Genomic DNA, 18,498 nt, shown 5'->3' with positions numbered 1-18,498 from the left:
GCAGGGAGCTGCGGTGTCGACTCCGCCGCCACTGCCGATGCTGACCAGGGGAATGGCCTGAGCAGGCTCGGGAGCCATCTAGGCGTCGCCGGGACGAACTTCACGACCGGTCGCTCTGGCGGTGCTCGGGCCTGCTTTCGACGCCGGAACATTATTCCACGAGAGGTAGGTGTGATCGCCCAGTTTTCTGCGCGAAACAGTTGGTGAGTGGGACGCTGGAAGGGGGGGGGGGGTCAAGGAAACGTGGAGAGCTGACCTCGGTTTGATGAGATGCGTGGCGGTGAACAGGGCGCCGAGAAGAATGCACACGCCGCCGACGGCAATGTAAGCAATGCCGAGGAAATTATTGCGGCCGCCCATGACGGTGCGGGTGGTGATGAGGATCGACTTTGTTCCCTTGTACTCGAGCGTGGGAAAGTCTGCGAGAGCAAAAAGGTCAGCGAGAGCAAAATGGTCAGCACCGGTCATCGACGGCGCCGAGGTCAGGTGGCCACGTACGGTCATCGATGACGATTTCGTAGCGACCATTTGTCATGGCGGCCGTGTCGTTTCGCTGGTACAGCTTGCTAAAGGCCGGCAGGCCGGCCGTTCTCATCCAGACCTGGAAAGCCTCCCACTCCTGCAGGTTCGGCGGCGGGTTGTCGGTGGTGTAGTTTTCGGGATAGCGCTTCGCCCAGTTGGGCGGGGGCAGGATCCGCGAGAGGTTGTACTTGGTCGGACCGTACAGCTCCTTGTCGCTAGCCCAGGCAATTCCGTCCGTCGTCATGTTGTAGGGCCGCGTCTCGTTGCCCTTGGCACCGGGCGGGTTCAGGAGCACGGGGCTCGAATAGGTGTCGTTGAACATGGAGTTGGCGATGAGACCGCACGGGTAGTACGGCAGCTGCTCGCCATCTTTCCACTCGCCGTAGAGCGGGGTGCACTTGGAGCTGTGGATGTCGTCGTAGGTTCGGACGTCCCCCTTGAGCTGCTGCTGGTCAAACGAGTCGACGTACCGACGATGGTTTTGGTAAAAGTTGGTGAGGTGGTAGTAGAAGAGCACGGGCGGGCCCATGTTCTCGGGGATGTTGAATCGCAAGATGCAGCGGTCGGTGGTGACGTTGACGCCCGAGGGCAGCGTGACGTTGAGGCCTTTCATGACGCCCCACTGGGCATCGATGCTCTTGTTGGGGCCCTTGAACTGCGTATTGACGTTGCCGCTCGGCATGCTCGCGAACTGCTCGGTCGCCAGGTTGGGCGCCGTCGTCACGCAGCTAGTGTAGTCGAGGGAGATTTCTTGCACCTGGAGGAAGCGCGTCAGGGAGGGGCCGCAGCCCCCGGCACGCGGCCACCTGTGCTTCGGGTCGACGTACCTGGGCGCTCGCGTACAGCAGCAAGCCGCCGATGGGAGCGAAGATGACGCCGATGGTGAAGAACAAGGGCAGCACGGTCTTGGGCGTCAGGATGGGCTGCCATGCCTTGAGCCGCTGCTGGCGAAAGGCGGTATCTAGCATCCATCAGTCAGATTGTCTCCTCCGCCGAGGCCGGTCGGGAAGCGACGGCGGCGACGCATGCGGACGCGAGGGGCCAGGGGTGGCGAGGACAGACGTACTCGCCGGCCGACGACTCTTCTTCTTCTCCGGCTGCTTCGGGGCCGAGTCGTGGGAGTCTATCGAGTCGGTATGACCGACACCGCGAGGAGAGTCGGACATGACGGGCCAAATGGACAAGGCGGGCGACGTCGCGGGATGTCCAGGCTGGCGACGTGGTTGCGAGGTGGAGAGGTGGAGAGCGGAGGAAGCAGGAAGTTGGAGGCGGGACTTGCTTATGTCGACAACCCAAGGGGTTCAGTCATTGTTCGATGGGGTTGGTTGTTCCTTGGCGGGCGACGTGCGCGGTGGCTAGTGATGGCAACGGTGGAGGAGCGTGGCTGGCTGTGGCTGTGCAGACTGTCGTTGAAGATGTACGGGTTAGTAAGCATTCTCCCAGTGTTGCGGCGTAATTGGGAGTACATGGTAATAAGAGTTGAATACTTGTGAACATGACGCATGTACGGAGTACGGAGTACAAGGAATCGTAATTATATTCTGCTGTATGTACTTGAACTGTACTTGACTCCTCTGTACCCGGCACACTCTGTACATTTACAACATCAATATTATTCCTCTGTACGGAGTACTCCTCTGTACTTGTACTGCAATTACTCCGTACTCGCCATGCTCAGTACATTTACAGGTAATATTAGTAATATCATCCCCTATGTTCGTCTGTACTTGTACCGTGTAATTACTCCGTACCCGTCCTACTCCCTACGTTTACAGGTAATCTTAATATTATTCCTCTGTACTCCTGGGTATTCCTCGGTACTGTACCGTAATTACCCCTTACTTGAAATACCCCGTTTGCTATGAATGTACATACGGTAATACCTGATTAGGTGTGCTTGGAGTGTTGAGTTAGTATTCAGATCATGAACTTGTGCGCAAGTATTAATACTCTATACTCCGCACTCGGCACACATGGACAGCGGAGTTGCATGTGCAGAGTACGGCACACAAGCGTGGGGAGGGTACGGCGCGGTACATTGGCATGCACGCAACGAGAAACTTGATCAAGAAGCTCTCCAGAAGGGCTCCAACGCAATTACATGCTTCTCGAACCGTCGTCGCACCCTCCATTCCGATCATTCGGCACCCGTCCTAGTCGGCATCAATCTCATCCTACGGCGTCGTCCATCCTGTCCGAGCACGTCGCCTTGGCCGTGCTCTGGTCGACTGTCGACCGACCCGAGCCCTGCTTCTTGTTCAGCTGCCGCATCAGATGCTCAACTTTGCTGCCATATTTCTGCCGAACCGACCCGAGCTCTGCTTCTTGTTCGGCTGCCGGATAAGAAGCTCAACTTTGCTGTCATCTTTCTGCCGAACCGACCCGACGTCGGGCGCCCACAAACGATGTTCCGCACGACGTAGCCAACTGGCTCGCGGAACTGTCCCAACGTTCGATCACGCTCGACGAAAGCACGGAGTGCAGAGTAATACAAGTACGCGTCATCCTGCAGAACATGCACGTCCCGAACTGGCGGCGTAGGACATTTTACGGGGCACACCCACCTGTGCGCAGTGCACGGCGTTGGCAGAGATCCATTCCTCCGTACGCCTTCCGCACAGAGGGCGTGCAACTAGGTGCGGGTGAGTGCTGGATTTGGGAGTGCGTCCGCGTGCTGCCTCGAACCGAACCACTCGGCAGGCTCATCACGTATCAAGTACAGCTTGGATACACCTGGCAGCCTGCAAGTGGACAACATTCGTGCCGCAGGGTGGCACCCGATGACCAGGTTTTGCCGTGTTCCATTTCGTACATGAATGGCCCAATACGGAGAGGAGTGGGCGTGCGTGCACCCAAGTAGGCACCTAAGCACTATACATGAAGGTAATTGCACTGTGCATGTATATAATTGCACTGTGCATGTTGGTAATTGCACTGGACATGTACTGTAGTTAATTGCATAGTTAATTGCACTGGACATGTAGGTAATTGCACTGTACAAGTGGCTGTAGTTGCAATTACAGTACGTTGAGCAGACGCGTTGGTAGGCGGCGCGGCTGGCGACGGTCAGGCTGAGCTTTCGTGTTGTCGGATTTTCGGCGCCTGTATTACTCCGTACGGAGCACTGCACTGTGCGCACGGTGCTGCGCTGTAAGTAGGTGTGAGCACGGCGGTGCACGCGTCGGAACGTGCCCTTTGCTGGCTGGCCAGTTGCTCGTTGCACCACGGCGGAACCGCGACGGTCCTTTGCTTCTTTCTCGTCACCGCCCTCGGCCGGCCCGCAGCCAGTCATGCTGGCTCGCAGACTTCGCGCGCGCGTCCACTGCACGGCACCATGCTCCCCATCGGCGATGGTGGGCGGCAGTGGCTGCAGGCCGAAGAACGGACCAACCCCGTGGTAATGCACGACTGACCAGGGTCTCCTGCCGAACGCTCGCACGCCTGGCAAGGCCGCTCGCCCCCAGCTCTCCTCCCACCCATCGACGATGGAGTGGAGGGGGGGGCGGTGGGGAGCCGGGGTGCTCAGGAGCCGGGGGGAGGGCACGACGATGCCGACATGGGCCGTCATCCTTTGCCTTTGCCAGCAACCGCCTAGCGCAGGACACCAGGCGAGACATGCTACGTATGCTGCCGCCGCACCGCACCACCGCACGAGGCGAGGCGAATCTGTTGGGGCAGTTGGTCGGTTGGGTCCCACGACGGCGGTGCTCTCGATGACGGTCGCGTCGCCGGGCCCTTCTGTTCGGCCGAGCAAACAATGTCGACGAAAGAGGGAGAATAAGGCATCACTTGTGGTCGCCTGCCTGCTGTCGTCGCCCCCTGGTGCCGAGAAGCAGCGGACGCTGCTGCGAAAGAACGAGTTCTCCGTACGTACCGCCCGGCGACCCCCTTCCCTTGCATCGATGGTGCTTTTGTTCAACCTTTGCGAGGTGCAGCCAGGTGTCGAGACAAAAGAAGTACTGTAGACACAAAAGGTCCCCGACTCCACCGAGTACGAGTTCTGACACGCTCGGGCACATTACGGCTACGAAGACGACTACTTGTTCTTTACGGAAACGAGTCCTGGTCCGTTCTGCGGCCCGTGCTGGTCCCCGACAAAAACGCTGGCGTCGACGCGACGGCCCTCGCTCTGTCTGACCGAAAAGTGAAGAAAAAGGTCCATGGGTTTGGCGTCCTCTCCACCCTGGCGCCAGACACTGCAGCGAGACCTCAGTCGGAACCCTCTTCGGAGCCTGTCGATTCGCACCCCATACTGGACTCGTGCTGGCCCATGACGAGGACCTCAAAGGACCCGGTCCAGCCAAGGTGAGCAAGAAACGCCAAGAACTTTCCTTGATCGAAAATGGCCGACGGGCAAACGTGGGAGACGTTCTCGTCTCCTGCTGCACTCTGTTCACCTGCTCCGTCTTCCTTGAACGGAATAACCGTGGCCACCATTGCTACGGACGGAGTACCGTGGCCACTATTGCCAGGGATCGGTGCCCTGTGCTGCCATTTCCCCAGGCACCCAGATACGTTCAACCACTCCTACAGCACACCCAAACCTACAGCACACCCACACCTACAGCACACCAACACCTACAGTACACCTACACCTACAGTACACCACACCTACAGTACACCTACAGCACACCTACTCGTACTAGGTACGGCGTACGGGGTATGGGATTAATTACTGCATCAATGTTTCGTCAGCGACGAGCATCTCACCCCGAGTCCACGACAACCAACGAGGCGCAGCTCTGACGCCAGGGTCGGTCACCCAGCCGGTCCGAACAGGGCCGCACGGGACAGCGCAAAGTCGAGCGGCAAATGGACTCCCTGATCTGCGCCATTTTCCCCCATCAAGCGGCGCTGCACGGAGCGCCTGCGGCACTGCAGAGAAGCGACACGCACGCACGCCTCCCCCGTCGAGTCACCCCCAACACCATCGGTGTCGCCTAGTGGTCGCCTGCCTGCCCTTCTCGGCCCAGTGGCTGCTTCTGCCCGAGTCCTTCTCCATCGGTCCATCGGTCGCTACTGGCGATGATGCGAACGGACGGACGAAATCCGAGCCGTCACGACGTCGTCGTGGCCAACAGTTGACCACCTTGGACCTTTTGGCCGCGAGCTTCGGCTCACGGCTCACGGCTGTCCAGGTGTGTCTGTCTGGACATGTCCTTGCATGCCATGCGTACCGCCGACCCCATGTCACCGTCACTGCACGCTTCGTATTTTTGGCCTCTCCCGACTACCACTACCTTGACCACCTGGACCGAGTACTTGTGCTCTTTCTTGTGTACTCTTTCCTTGCTACATGTACTCTTCGTCTCCTCACCGTTTTCGTCACCGTCCTCTGTCGTCGCTTCGCTCCTCTGACCGCTGCTCCGTCTCCTTCCCTCCTGCTCCCCTCGTCGTTGTCGCCGTGACTTTGTCGACGACGACGACGTCGCTCATCTCGCTTGCTTCGTCTCCGCCGCTGCCGGCAATCTCCACACCTTTCATCGGCCGGCCCTTGTCTCCTGCCAGGGCGCCAGCGCCATTGTCCGCTTCCCTTTTTGAGACGCTTCATCTCGCTTGATTCATCGACCGTCCACGTCTGCCCTTTCCTCCCCCCCGCCGCCGCTTTCATTCATGGCCTTTGTTCCCGTCATCGGCTCGTCATCCTTTCTCCCGCTTCCCTGCCGCCGCCGTCGTCCATCGACCTCGAACTTCGTTCGATTCGTGACGGTCAAGGCCGAGCTGACCTGCGGCGCAAGGCATCGAACCGTCTCCCATCCGCACCATCGCCTCGCATCTACACCGCTCTACCATGTCAACCACGATGTCAACCACGATGTCAACCACGACGTCAACCACGACGGCAGCCACGACGTCAGCCACGGCGTCAACCATGTCGCCCGCGCACAGGGTGGAAGCCGATCACGGAGTGGCCAACCGCAACGGTGCCGACGACGACGCCGGCGTGTCGGTCCAGCGTTCATCGACGAACCCCATTCCGCAGATCCAGGTCATGCCGCCTCCAAAGAAGTCTAGACAACGCCGCGAGCCGCGGGACACTGGCTTCCCCGAACCCTTTGGCGAAGGCATGTCCGGCTTCGGTCCATCTCGGCCTTGCCCCTCCCGCCCGAGGCCCGCTCGCTGACGATGGGCTTCCAGGCCGCCACACGACGCTGCCTCACCCCGACGCCGACCTGTCCCCCAACGCAACCATCTCGCACGACGACATCGCCGTCGACCGGGTGCTCAAGCGCCATCGGCTGGCCTTTCTGAACAAGAACAGGAAGACGCTCAACCACGGCATGATCAGCCCGCAGATGGAGGCTCTGCAGAGCGTCCTGTCCCTGACCTTTATGGACAAGGATGGCGCCGCGACGCAGCTGCCGAAGCTCGTCTGTCCCTCGACTTCGAGCCTGCGACTTTCGCGGGACGGCGGGGATAGCACGAGGTCCAAGAGGTTCGACGACGACGAGACGCCACCCACGTCGCCCGACGTGTCGGAGCACCGCCGAAGGAAGGGTCTACTTGGCAGGCTGCGCAGGAGGAGCTAGGCCCGCGGCCCAACTACGACACGACGTCACGACTTGTTTGCTTTCTCAGCGGTGGAGTTTTGGGTAACATGTTGGTGCTTTGGTGCCTCGGGGGACAGATGCCGTCAAGAATGGAACACTGCATTGCACCGCACCGCACCGCACCGCACTGTCGCTTCCTTGTCATTTACTATCGTGCCCCAGCGGGGAAAGCCAGCGGACCGGCAGACGGACGGAAATGGCGCCGCTCTTCTCGCTCTTTTCGCTCCTCTCGCTCTTCTCCTCTCAACACAGACGCTTCGGACATGATGTCGTCGGTTCCCGCCCGAGAATTCGTCGTCGCTCTCGTCGACGTGCACGCCATCCGAGGCCGCTCAGCTGCCCCGGTAGGTGGTGTAGCTGTAGGGGCTCAGCAGCAGCGGCACGTGGTACTGCTGACCCTCGTCGACGCGGAAGACGACGGTGGCCTCGGGGAAGAAGGTGTTGGCCTCGCCAAAGTAGCCCTCGGTGTCGAAGCGTAGGGTCCATCGCGAGGGGCCCTTGATGGCGCCGAGGACGTCGTCGAGGGTGTAGACGGGCACCTCGCCCGACGACGTGGCGGTGCTGTAGGGCAGCCAGGTCTTGACCCGCCCGTCCTCGTCCGTGAGGGACTCGAAGGAAGCCGGCGGATGGGGAGACGACGACGACGGGTTCGGAGACGACGACGACGACGACGACGAGACGGTCGAGCTGGTCTCGAGCCGCACGCGGATGCCCTTGGCGGGCTTGCCGGCCGTCGTGTCGAGGACGTGGCAGGTGATGCGATCCTTGGCGGGGGACGACATGCTGGATGACTCGACGAGGGTGAAGGTGGTTGGGACGAGGGTGAAGGTGGTGAGATGGTGCTCGCCGACGCTTACTGCGTAAACTTGTTTTCACCTTTCGGCGCTTGGCGAGAAACGAGCCGAGGTGCCGAACTGTGGATTGCGTGTGGACGGACAGGCGGGAGCGCTATATTTACCAGATGCCACCCATGGCTTCGAAGCTAAGCCGCGCGATACATACTTATAAGCACTAGGTACAGAGTACAACCACGAGTATTAGCTGTCGGTGCGCTGTAATTATAAGTGTTTGTAGTGCTGAGAGCTTACAAGTACAGTGCACTCCTAGTTAATTGTACTTGCAAGTGCTCACAGTGCAGGTACACTAAAGTACAGTACATGTGGTGTACAGTGCACATGCATGTGCTCCGTGCTCCGTACAGTACAGTGCATCATCTATACATCTATCAGGTGCATTGAAAGCTGTACAGGAATCGAGGATGCATTATTCACACTGTTCTTACGCGCACTGTCCTGTACTTGTAGTGTACGATGGTATACATGTACAGGGGACAACGACAAGCAAGTACTTGTACGGCCATTACAGTTAGCGGTGCCAGGGTTCTACGGCGCGCCCCGCCCCCCGAGGTGGACACTGCCGCTAGGAATAGGCACCGGCGCCGCTGCGAAAAACCTGATAGGCCCTGATAGGCCCTGATTGGTCGTCGTGGCAAGGCCGTCATATTCCCCTTGATGCCCAAGGCTCGGAAGGATTGAACTTATTACTTAAGCACTCCGTCTATGAAGATGTATATACACCTGAAAGCATCTGCAACGTCGCTTTGCAAACTCCTGCTGGCTGCAACAATACTTGTACAATATTCCTAGCAGAGCATCATCAGTATCATCATGCTCGCATTAAATGCAAGTACTTGTACACGTGGTGCATGGCGCCGAGGCCCTCTCGAATCACGACCCTCGACAGAACAAACGACAAAATGGAAGGGACTCTATTTCTACGAAGGATAGGGCGTATGCCGGCAGACGCACTTTGTTTGTACTTGCAAGACGGATTTGCACTTGTGACGGATGAAAGCATGTATCCCGAAGCGACCTCGGCACCTGCCATCAAGGCCAAACGGAACGGGTCCACCACGGCCATTCGAGTCCAAGGCTCCGCGCGGCTGCCCGTCGGTTCACGTCTCCGTCATCGTTTGCGAGACTTGGCCGAGAGCTTCTGCTTCCGCTCCGCCTCGTCGGTGGCGTGCGACTCTCCCCAATCGGCGTCCTCGAGACACTCCATGACGACGGGGTTCACGAAAACGTGCCGCTGGAGGCCGGCTCGGAAGAAGGTCTTGAGCATGTTCACCCTCGAAAAGAGCGACCATGTGTCGATGGTGGCGACGACGTTGCCGAGTCGGAGCTTGCACCGGTAGCCGTACTCGGCCCTGCCGTCGTCGGTCCGGAGCGAGGGCGGCACGAACGTGTCCTTTTCCGGAATGTAGAGCGCCGTCGAGTAGTACGGGCCGACGGCGCGTTCGAGCGACGTCACGACGCTCGTGAGGCTCTCGCGGAGGTCGCGTCGGGACTTTTTCGACACCGACTTTGCGCTCAGCTTGGCGAGCTCGCCGATCCTGCCCGAGAGCCTTCGCGGGTCGTAGGCGAGCTGGAACGGCTTCCCCGTCTCGTGCTCGTGATTCCTCGACGACTCGTAGATGAGGGCGATGCACTGGGCCGCGTTGGACTGCACGTCGACGTCGGAGCTGTCGAGCTGGTCGACAAAGGCATCCATGGCCGCGTCGGCGTAGTCCGAGTAGTCCTCGACGTGGCTGGCGACAAAGGCCCAGCCCTGGAGCGCGGCCGACACGACCGTCGCGTTGTCGTGGGCCTCGATGCTGTCCCCGTCCGTCTGGACAATCTCGACGAGGTACTCCATGAGGTCGATGGCGGCCTCCTCGCCGCCTCCGCCGTACAGCACGGTCATGCAGAGCGCGTACACGGCGAAGACGCGGCACTCTTCGTCGTCCTCGTCCGTCAGGATCTGCTTCAGGATCCGGCTGCCGGCCTCGACGACGTCCACGTCCTCGACGGTGCCGACGGTCAGGCAGTAGGACTGCAGGCTCAGCAGCCGTTCGGTGGCCGTGGCCCCGCGGTTCGAGTTCTTGAGGAATATCTCGGCCAGCGTGGCGACCGAGGGGTCCAGCCACTGGTGGGTTTCGGGCGCGTACCGCGTGCGCATGACCTTGATGTACGTCTGGAGGTACTGCTCGCGAACGTCGGCGTTGTTGTGCTTCTTGTCCTCGAGACCCTCGATGAGGGCCTTGACGTCGAACGAGCCGGCCACGTCGGCGGCGGCGTCGGTGCCGGAGCCGGCCGAGTGGATGCTCGACGTCATGTCGTCGAGCTCGAAATCGCCATCATCCTCGTCGTCGCTCGCATCCGACGCAACACGGCTGGGCACGGCCGAGCGAGCCGGCGACGTCAGGAGGGAGGGCATCGGCGAGGCCCCCTGCGGCGTCAGGGCACCCGAGGCGCGACCCGACTTTTGCGCCTTTCTCGACACCGTCTTTCCCGCGCCCTTGAGGGCCTTGACGCGTGCGTGGTTCATGACGCCGTCGACGTCTCGGAGGCCAAACTCGAAGGCTGGCCGCGGGCCCCAAGTACGCAGCGGTGCCGGAACGGACCGGCTTCGGCAGAATGCCGCCCGGGCGGAGAGGATCCGAGTGCGACGTGGATACGAGCGAGGCCGACGTCGCCGTCGAGCACGAGATGATTTCTTCCGCCGCGGATGCGGGCGGTCTCACGGCGGGGTCACGGCGGGGGTCTCGATCTCGGTCGTTTACGTCGAGGGCCACTATTGATGCTGCGTGCGTCGATGACCGTCTGGAGGGAGGCGTGTGGATGGAGCACCGACGCAATGTCCATGAGAGCTGGGGAACGAGACGTGGGATCGAGGACCGCGAGCGTTCGGTAACCACGGAAATTTATGATGAAGGAGACGGCGACGTCAGTCTGGCGGTGGAAGGGGGGGGGGGGGGATGAATCTGCGGGAGGAGGCGAATACCAGTGAGAGCTGCATGTGTGCCAGTGAGTGCGCAGGTACTTGGCAGTACCTCGGAACACACGATGAAGAGGCGCATACTGCCGGTAGCAAAAGGTACCGGCTGGCAATGCAAGCGGTAATGCAAGCGGTAATAGCACACCAAGCTAGTCATATTGGCCATCGGACGGGTCGGCTGGTGGCGTCGACGAGGTGGGCTCGGCGGGCCGGCAAACCCACTGCCGATGGCAAGAGAAGCTATGGCAATGAATAAATGCGTCACGAAAGCGTACTTGGCCGTACGACAATGCACAAGCGCAAGCTGCGATGGATGGCGATGCGTGTGCCGTGCATCGACAGCTCGTGGTCTAGCTCCGAGCTCAAGCAAAAGAGGACAAAAAGACTAGCGACGCACTAAGGCCGAAGTTGAGAGGAGATGGCGAGTGCACGTACAGTACGCCGTACATGGTCTACTGTACGGCACGCACAGTACGTACATGTACTTGCAAGTATGTGTTCGGCGTATGGGTACATTTATGAAGTTGTACCGCACCTAGCAAGGCTAGCATACAGCAAGTACAACTACAAGCACATAATTGCACGTACTTGTGCTGCACACCTCAGTTCGTACCATGCTGCCCGCCTGTGGTGTCCATGCAAGACCAAACACTGAACCCTTTGGTGTCGATCGACGACAAAGTACTCCGTACTCTGCACATTGATTCATATTCCTTGCATGTGTACTTGTAGGACATGAGCACAAGCACAGTAGAGTGCCTAGTTGTACATGAGAACAAGTGCAGCAGAGTACCTTTTAGTAAATGAGTACAAGTACAGTAACTGAGTGCCTAGTACTAAGTACATGTACATGTGCGAAACAACCTGCTACCTGCAGTAGGTACTGACCGTACTGCACACGGGTGCGAGCGGGTACGTGTTTGCACAGTACGAATATTCAAACATGGCAAAAACAACCAGAAGCGAACTAGAAATCGAAGCAATTCTTCGGCACCCATATCTGTCTCAGGCCCTTTAAGAAGCCACGACCAAACGTCGTAGCTTGGCACAGAGAATGGTTGCATTGACGGGATCCGTCACTCCCCAAGGATCCAGGTATAAGACACTTACGTATACGGACTAGTGCAAGCGGCTTGCAGTGCTCTGCTGTGCTGAAGTGTCCAGTGCCTACAGTAATATTACCTAAAGTACTGTAGTACTGTACTGGTACAGTGCGGCTTAAGTACGGCTGAATGTACAGAGTACGGAGCACAAGTAAACGTGTCCAGCGCTGGCATGCACGTCCAGTGGGGTGGCAAAAATGTCGATTCAATTTGTAGGAGTAGCGCTACCAAGACTGAATCGTCACTTTTGTCAAGCGACTGTACAGTACGGAGTACCAGGCTGCAGCTATTACCTTAGTACCTAGTACCTTGGTATTGTAGGTTGCCACAAACACAGCAGCACACGCACGACCAAGCGCTACAGTACTTACGTCACGGCTCGCTGGCGTCCCAGGCAGCCACTTTACGCGCCCAACGCGGCATCCTTCTTGCGTTGTTCGCCACTGACTGGTTCCTCTCCGACCCTCGACGCCGTCACTTTCCTTCGGATTCGGACCGGAGTAAATCAACGTGCTGGCTGATTCGTGCCCCTTCCGGTGAATCAAGTCTGCGGTGCATGCCTGCGGTCCCCCGTGCAAGGGATCGTCAACACCAGTGCCATCCTTCATCACAAAGTGGGGGGGAAGGTGTGACGGTGGCGAGCGGCCGCCCGGGTCATGCGGTGACGGGTGATGTGCTGAGCTGCCGAGTTGGTGAGCTGGTCTGTTGGCCGTGTGTGTGATCGATCAGCCATGTCACTGGCTGGCTGGCTTGGCATGCTGTCTACCCGCCGGTGCTAGTAGCAGTAGTTCGTCAGCGGGTCAGCCGACCAGCATGGCACTCCGTCGAGGGCTTTCATGCGCCGGTCCGGTCGTCGTCGTGCCGTTCTCCCTGGGCAAGAAAATGCGCCCGTTCGAGCTGACAGGTAGCTTTGCCGTGCTTGCATCTCCGCATGGGGCAGCACTGGTTCGTGGCCGGGTACGAAATCAGCACAAGACGAGTACACCGCCGTGGCCGGACCGGGGAGGCCAGTGGGCGGCTGCCGTGTTTGCTTCCATGGCGGCGGGCATCCCTCGGCTTTCCCGTCGTCGACAAAGGCTCGTTGCGAGGAAACGAGAATCCCCGAATGGCAGAGGCCAGACGTCGAGGCCTGTCCTTGTTTCGACGCATGCTGCACGCCGTCCGAGTAATCCGTCCTTGCCGGCAACGCCTAACCGTGTTGAACGATCCGAGGTCGCCGCCCGCCAAGGACGGCAAGCATTCTTTGGTGATCCCTCTACTCGAACCTCGACGACGGACACCTAGGTATGTCGACCATCAGTACTCCGTACTCCGTACTGCCCGGCAGCAACGGCTAGTCTGCTGCCCGGTGCCTTGAAAAGGGCATGGTGGTGGCCTTGTCCATGTCGAGTGACATGGCCCTCCCTCGGGGGTGTGGGTATCCGTCATCGGCCGTGGCGACTGGAGCTTCGATACGCACCCCTGTCTTGCAAATGACGTGCGCGCCTTGGACGGGTCGTCGAGTCGAGGGCCGTTGAGGTCAAACGCCCATGGGCATTCCATGGACGGTGCGTGGACGGCCTGCTCACGCCGCACGAGCTTCAGGAATGATCCGTGTGCTTCGTACGGAGAATCGTCGTGTGAACGGCCTGTGGGAGAGATCGAGGCACGGCGGTCGGCGGCGGGTGCTTTCGTCGTGACAGGTTTGTCGGCGGAGGAATTAGTCACCACCCGAGCCTCGTCTCGAGCACTGCCGTGCTGTGCTCGCACCTACTAGCAGTAGGTTCTGTGCGTAGCTCATGGTCGTTTGCCTGATGCGGTGGCACACGTCCACCTCGCCCCACCACCTCGCCATCCAAGCGCAGGTGCTGCACCTTCCCCTCTCCTCTCCTTCGCTGCCCCTTTCACTTGACACCTTCAACATCTCCCTTTGCTCTGCACTCTCGTCTTCTCGTAGCTTCTCCTCTCCTCCGCCACGCTGTTGCCTGCCCCAGAGGCATTCACCTCGCCCGTCAGCGGCCTCGCAAGATCGACCTCGCCTCCCCTGTCATCCCCCGAGCCAAGCGATACGCCGATAGCCCGTCCAGTCTCGCCTCGGACGCTCTGCTGCCAGCTTCACCCACGCCGGGAGTCCGCAACGGCGAGAATCTACCTTTCACGACGACTGCTTCCGAAACTGCCTGTCATTCCAGGCCGATTTTCGGCCCGTAGGGAAGATGGCCGCTCCCAAGTACTCCGACGAGGGTATCATCGTCCCATCCCCCCCGGCTCGCCGTCGGCCTCTTGCCCTGCCGCCTTCTGACTGACCCTGTGCAGTCCAAGTCGTTTTGAGGTTGTCCGACGTGGCTGGCAATGTCGGCTTCAAAACGAGATGTCTTCTTCTTTCCAAGGACAGCCCGACGGCCCAAATCGGACGGACGAGCAAGAGGAACTCGATGCTGGACGAGGCCGAGGATAACGCTTGGATAGACTCGGCCGTCATGTCTCGCAATCATGCAGAGCTGGCGTTTGATGCCGACGTCAAGGCACGTTTCTTGCCCGTCTCTCCTAGCAAATACTCGACCTACTCCTCCACCATCCATCATGGCCCCCACTTGCTGACGACAGTCACAGGGCGTCTTCATCACCGACATCGGATCCCTACATGGCACTTTTCGCAACGGCAAACCGCTCGTGCCGAAGCAACGACAGAGACTGGATCACGGCGACCTGCTGCAGTTTGGCGTCACCGTCGACAGAAGCGCACAGAGGTTTCCACCCTGCATCATCAAGGTGGCTCTACGACACGGAACCGAAGTGTAACCAACCCCCGCCCTCTACGTACCATGCCCCTCGCTGATGGTGCTAACTTGGCCCAGGAGACCTGAGGGGAAGCCTGCTGTCTTCCGCGTTCCCGACGATAGTGACGCCGACGACGATTATGCGAGCGATGAGGATCGGAGCATCGAGAGCAGCACTGGCATTCTCCTCGAGAACGAGCTGCATCCTTTGCAGCCGCTTGGCGCCACCAAAGTCACCACGATTGACTTGACGTCGGAGAAGGAGCATGCCGGCGAGCACGCCACGGCCCCGAAGACTCCGGGACCTGAACCTGTTCGTGTCGCCGAATCGGTGCCGCCGCCGTCCCCAGCCGTGATGCAGAAAAAGTCCGACCAACATGACACCGCGGCGGCCCCGGACGAAACTAGCATGGCGGACGATCAGCGAACCGAGGACATTTTGGACGACGAATCCGTTCAGAGCGACGTTGGGTCCGATGATGGCCACGCCGTGCAGAGTGACGACGGCCACTCTGTCAAGTCGTCGGCTGCCGAAGACGCGACGTCGGATCTCGACGCGAGTGCGGCCGTCGTCGAGGACGTGTCCGAAATGGAGTTGCTCTCCGACTTTGATGACGACTACGACGACTATTTTGACGATGAGGATGACGACTCCGAGTCTGACGACGCATTCACCTTCCGCACAGGTACGTCTGCCGTGGAGTGTCATTGGCCTTTTGCCATGTCCTCACATCGGATGCCAGGCGAGCCCGACCCAGCGGTCACCTGCACCTGCAGCAGCCCGGTTTGCTGGTGCGAAGGTCTGACGGGTGCATCGGCCACGGTCACCGCCGACCCTACGTCGGCGCCGTCTGCCACACCCCACGAGAAGGCTGCGGCCGAGGAAGAGGACGGCGTGGTTTCGTCGACGGGCTTCGCCCAGTTCATGTGGCAGGCTCCCTTCCAGCCCACCGAAACCACCAGTTCCACCATGGCTCCCGTCTGCCCCGTCGCATGCCGCTCGAAGAAGCTTCCTTTGATTGCATGCGAGTCCCCTGCCGAAGCACACGCGCTGCAGCTGCCACCCATAGCGGTGGGGGTGCCTGAGTATGCAACGCAGCTGGCAGCCTCCTCGTCGACGGCCGAAATGACGAACGCGGAAACAAGCAAGGCTGCTCGTGAGCCAGCCTACGAGTACCCACCGCAGGCATTCCCACCATCCCCTCCGCCGCCGGTGGATGTCGGCAAAGGACGTGGATGCGCCCCTCTGCGCAGCATTTTCGCTTCCGAAGCCGGCATGCATATTTTGTCGAGTCACGGCCCAAAGTTGCCGCTGGACCGAACCGGTCGCGACGATGGCATCGTCGACAGCACGTCGGCGTACGAGCCCACGCCGAGCAAGGGGCGGGGCGACGAAGGGCAAGACGACCATTCGGTTTCCAAACGGACTCGTATGGCCATATGCGAGCTGCTCGATACGTGCCCCCCAATCCAGGCAGAATCGGATGAGCAGGCGACGAACAAGCGGAAGGCGGCCAAGATATCGACGGCTTTGCCCGACGAGGAGCCTAGAGGTGCCGACTTGGGCACCGAGCCTGTTGCTACCCGCTCGGAGGACACCGAGGCACTCAAGTTTGAGCCTCGTCGACGGGCGAATTTCCACCATCACGACTCCTCGCCGTCGGAGTTTGACCGCCCCATGAAGCGTATCCGGAAAGCTGCCGAGGTAATCGGGTACGTGGCCCTGGGGGGCGTGGCGGTCATGTCGGCGCTGATTGCCACGGCGCCGGCGCTATGAACCAATGGCCGTTGCTCGTTCACCTCAATCTCGTAATGAAGCTTGCTTGCATGGTACTGCGTCGATCGGAATGCCTCCCTGGCCATGACCAACACGCCGACTCCTCTGTTTGTCCCGACGTTCCGCATCATACCAAGGGTTGGCAAAGGCTTTGGCGTAGAAGGATATATCCTATGGAAGCGGAAGACCGGATGGAGTTTTAGGGGTTTGCATTGGCGGTACGGGCGTGGCGGGAGCAGGGCAGCTGCGTAGCTTGGGGTCTGTAGGTACTGGGAGCCTCCAAGACCGTCGTGGCCTGCGCTGCTGTTTCGGACGCTCTCGTTGGTTCGAAACGCGCTCCCGGCCAAGTTGAAGAATAATAATGGAGCTGTTGTGCTTTCCTTGCGAGATCTGCTGAGAGTCGTTCATGGTATGATTGGCGAATACATTCCTGCCCAAGCCTGTTCTCGAGACTCGAGAGCGTCGCGGAAATGCCAAGGGCACCACCCATTTCGCCGTGGCTCCCGGGATGCGCTGTCTAGAGCGCATCAACCTGTGAGTTTCTCGTCGGCCGAATGGCGTTTGAACGCGACTGGATTGATACATGGCACCGAGTCCGATTGACTATTCCCCTTGACTAGCGTGGCCTCAGCCTGTTGAGGTAGGGACAGGGGTATCGCCATGGCATGAAAAGCAGTAGACAAGGCCACAACACCGAGCTAACGCTGCCAGAAGAGAAGGAATCATGTCGACAAATCGATAGGCTTGACTCTGCCAACGTTGCGGTGCGATCGGAGCATATTACGGATGCTGCCAATCCATTCGCATACTTCAAGGGCGGTTATTGGATCCTTCATCAGGCCCAGCTGTTACTGTCGGAAAGAACTGGACCGCACGATTCATTCAACGACATCAGTATACGAAGCCGCCCCAGAAGCAGCCTGATTCGAGCCGCCAGGCCTCGAAGAATAAGGTCCTTGAGTCCGGCGGTATCCTTACGGTGGAAGATGGCCTTCCAATGGTAGAGTTCGAGGCGGCCGACGAGCTTACTCGAGCGCGCAGGCTCGTGGAAGCGGCGGAAAGAAAAGCATTCAATACAGCGAAAGGGGCCTTTTCCGAAGCGGCAAAAAAGCACGAAAATGGCGGAGCGAGGGAGTAATGGAACATCTTCAGGTCTGCGATGAAAGCGGCGATCTTTGTACCGTAAAACGCGGTTGAACTCGAAGCCACTTGTATCTCTTTGCTTGTACTTTCAAGTATATGCGTTACGATGATGCGAGGATCCTGGGGTGTATTCACTGCGTAATAATAGCACGGATAGCGGGGGGTATGTCAAGGCAAACAGCATACAGGCGCAGGCGATAAGATGATAAGGGGTGCGTGGGACGTTCTCAACTTTGCACTGTGCACTTTCTTCTGTTACGATACTCTTGGGTGAGTCATCCGGTGGGCTTTCTATTGACAAGGAAAGAAAAAGGAAGCTCGAAAGATTCAGTCAAGTTGGATGGATAATGCAACAATAACGAGCGCGTTTGCAACTTCTCAAAGCCAGTAGATTCCATGCTTATCATTCAATCGTTTTCCAGGTCCCAGTGCCAGGCCTTGCCGCTCAGCAACCAACCTCTCGGCCATCCTCGACCAGCAAGCGACTTTTCTCACTCTCTTGGATGCATCCATAAGCTCCTGTTTGGCCTTGAAACCCGAAACAAGACCGTTCTCGTGCGGAGGAAGCGAGGCCCGTCCAAGGGGAATCACGAAGCGGATATGCCATCGATGAGCATCAAGGATTATGCTCGTAATTACTCCGTTAACCCCGTTCAAGTCCGGTACAGTGCACATGACACAGTACGCCACTACGATACAGCATTGATTGATACTACAGGCAATCTACAAGGAATTCAAGGATGCTGCCATGGTGATTATGCTACTGCCTGCAAATAAAGAACATTTCCATCAACGCGCACGTATACATGTAGAAAAGTATGCTTGCG

General features: G+C 59.0%; 6 protein-coding genes across 6 annotated transcripts; 2 read left to right on the top strand and 4 right to left on the bottom strand.

Moving 5' to 3' along the window:
• Positions 1-78: 78 nt before the first annotated feature.
• On the bottom strand, positions 79-1,688 carry DCS_02123 (uncharacterized protein; the record flags this gene model as incomplete). Its single annotated transcript, XM_040799452.1, has 4 exons — positions 79-419; positions 499-1,279; positions 1,350-1,483; positions 1,589-1,688. The coding sequence occupies 4 exons, from the start codon at positions 1,686-1,688 to the stop codon at positions 79-81; spliced, it is 1,356 nt and encodes a 451-aa protein (XP_040660335.1).
• Positions 1,689-3,386: 1,698 nt separating this feature from the next.
• DCS_02122 (uncharacterized protein) lies at positions 3,387-4,959 on the bottom strand (the record flags this gene model as incomplete). Its single annotated transcript, XM_040799451.1, has 4 exons — positions 3,387-3,456; positions 3,549-4,367; positions 4,563-4,718; positions 4,769-4,959. The coding sequence occupies 4 exons, from the start codon at positions 4,957-4,959 to the stop codon at positions 3,387-3,389; spliced, it is 1,236 nt and encodes a 411-aa protein (XP_040660334.1).
• A 1,366-nt stretch (positions 4,960-6,325) lies between these two features.
• Positions 6,326-7,052, top strand: DCS_02121 (uncharacterized protein; the record flags this gene model as incomplete). The annotated part of the gene is made up of 2 exons (XM_040799450.1): positions 6,326-6,602; positions 6,661-7,052. The coding sequence occupies 2 exons, from the start codon at positions 6,326-6,328 to the stop codon at positions 7,050-7,052; spliced, it is 669 nt and encodes a 222-aa protein (XP_040660333.1).
• Positions 7,053-7,405: 353 nt separating this feature from the next.
• Positions 7,406-7,855, bottom strand: DCS_02120 (transthyretin domain protein; the record flags this gene model as incomplete). Its single annotated transcript, XM_040799449.1, has 1 exon — positions 7,406-7,855. The coding sequence occupies one exon, from the start codon at positions 7,853-7,855 to the stop codon at positions 7,406-7,408; it is 450 nt and encodes a 149-aa protein (XP_040660332.1).
• Positions 7,856-9,038: 1,183 nt separating this feature from the next.
• Positions 9,039-10,439, bottom strand: DCS_02119 (IFRD domain-containing protein; the record flags this gene model as incomplete). Its single annotated transcript, XM_040799448.1, has 1 exon — positions 9,039-10,439. The coding sequence occupies one exon, from the start codon at positions 10,437-10,439 to the stop codon at positions 9,039-9,041; it is 1,401 nt and encodes a 466-aa protein (XP_040660331.1).
• A 3,748-nt stretch (positions 10,440-14,187) lies between these two features.
• DCS_02118 (uncharacterized protein) lies at positions 14,188-16,528 on the top strand (the record flags this gene model as incomplete). The annotated part of the gene is made up of 5 exons (XM_040799447.1): positions 14,188-14,215; positions 14,288-14,511; positions 14,585-14,769; positions 14,830-15,437; positions 15,495-16,528. 5 exons carry the CDS (start codon positions 14,188-14,190, stop codon positions 16,526-16,528), a joined length of 2,079 nt encoding a protein of 692 aa, XP_040660330.1.
• Positions 16,529-18,498: the final 1,970 nt, after the last annotated feature.

Source organism: Drechmeria coniospora, chromosome 01 (genome assembly GCF_001625195.1).
Source record: "Drechmeria coniospora strain ARSEF 6962 chromosome 01, whole genome shotgun sequence".
NCBI classification, from domain to species: Eukaryota; Fungi; Ascomycota; class Sordariomycetes; order Hypocreales; family Ophiocordycipitaceae; genus Drechmeria; species Drechmeria coniospora.
The sequence above is the reverse complement of the archived record's forward strand: the minus strand, read 5'-3'. Positions and strand labels throughout refer to the sequence as shown.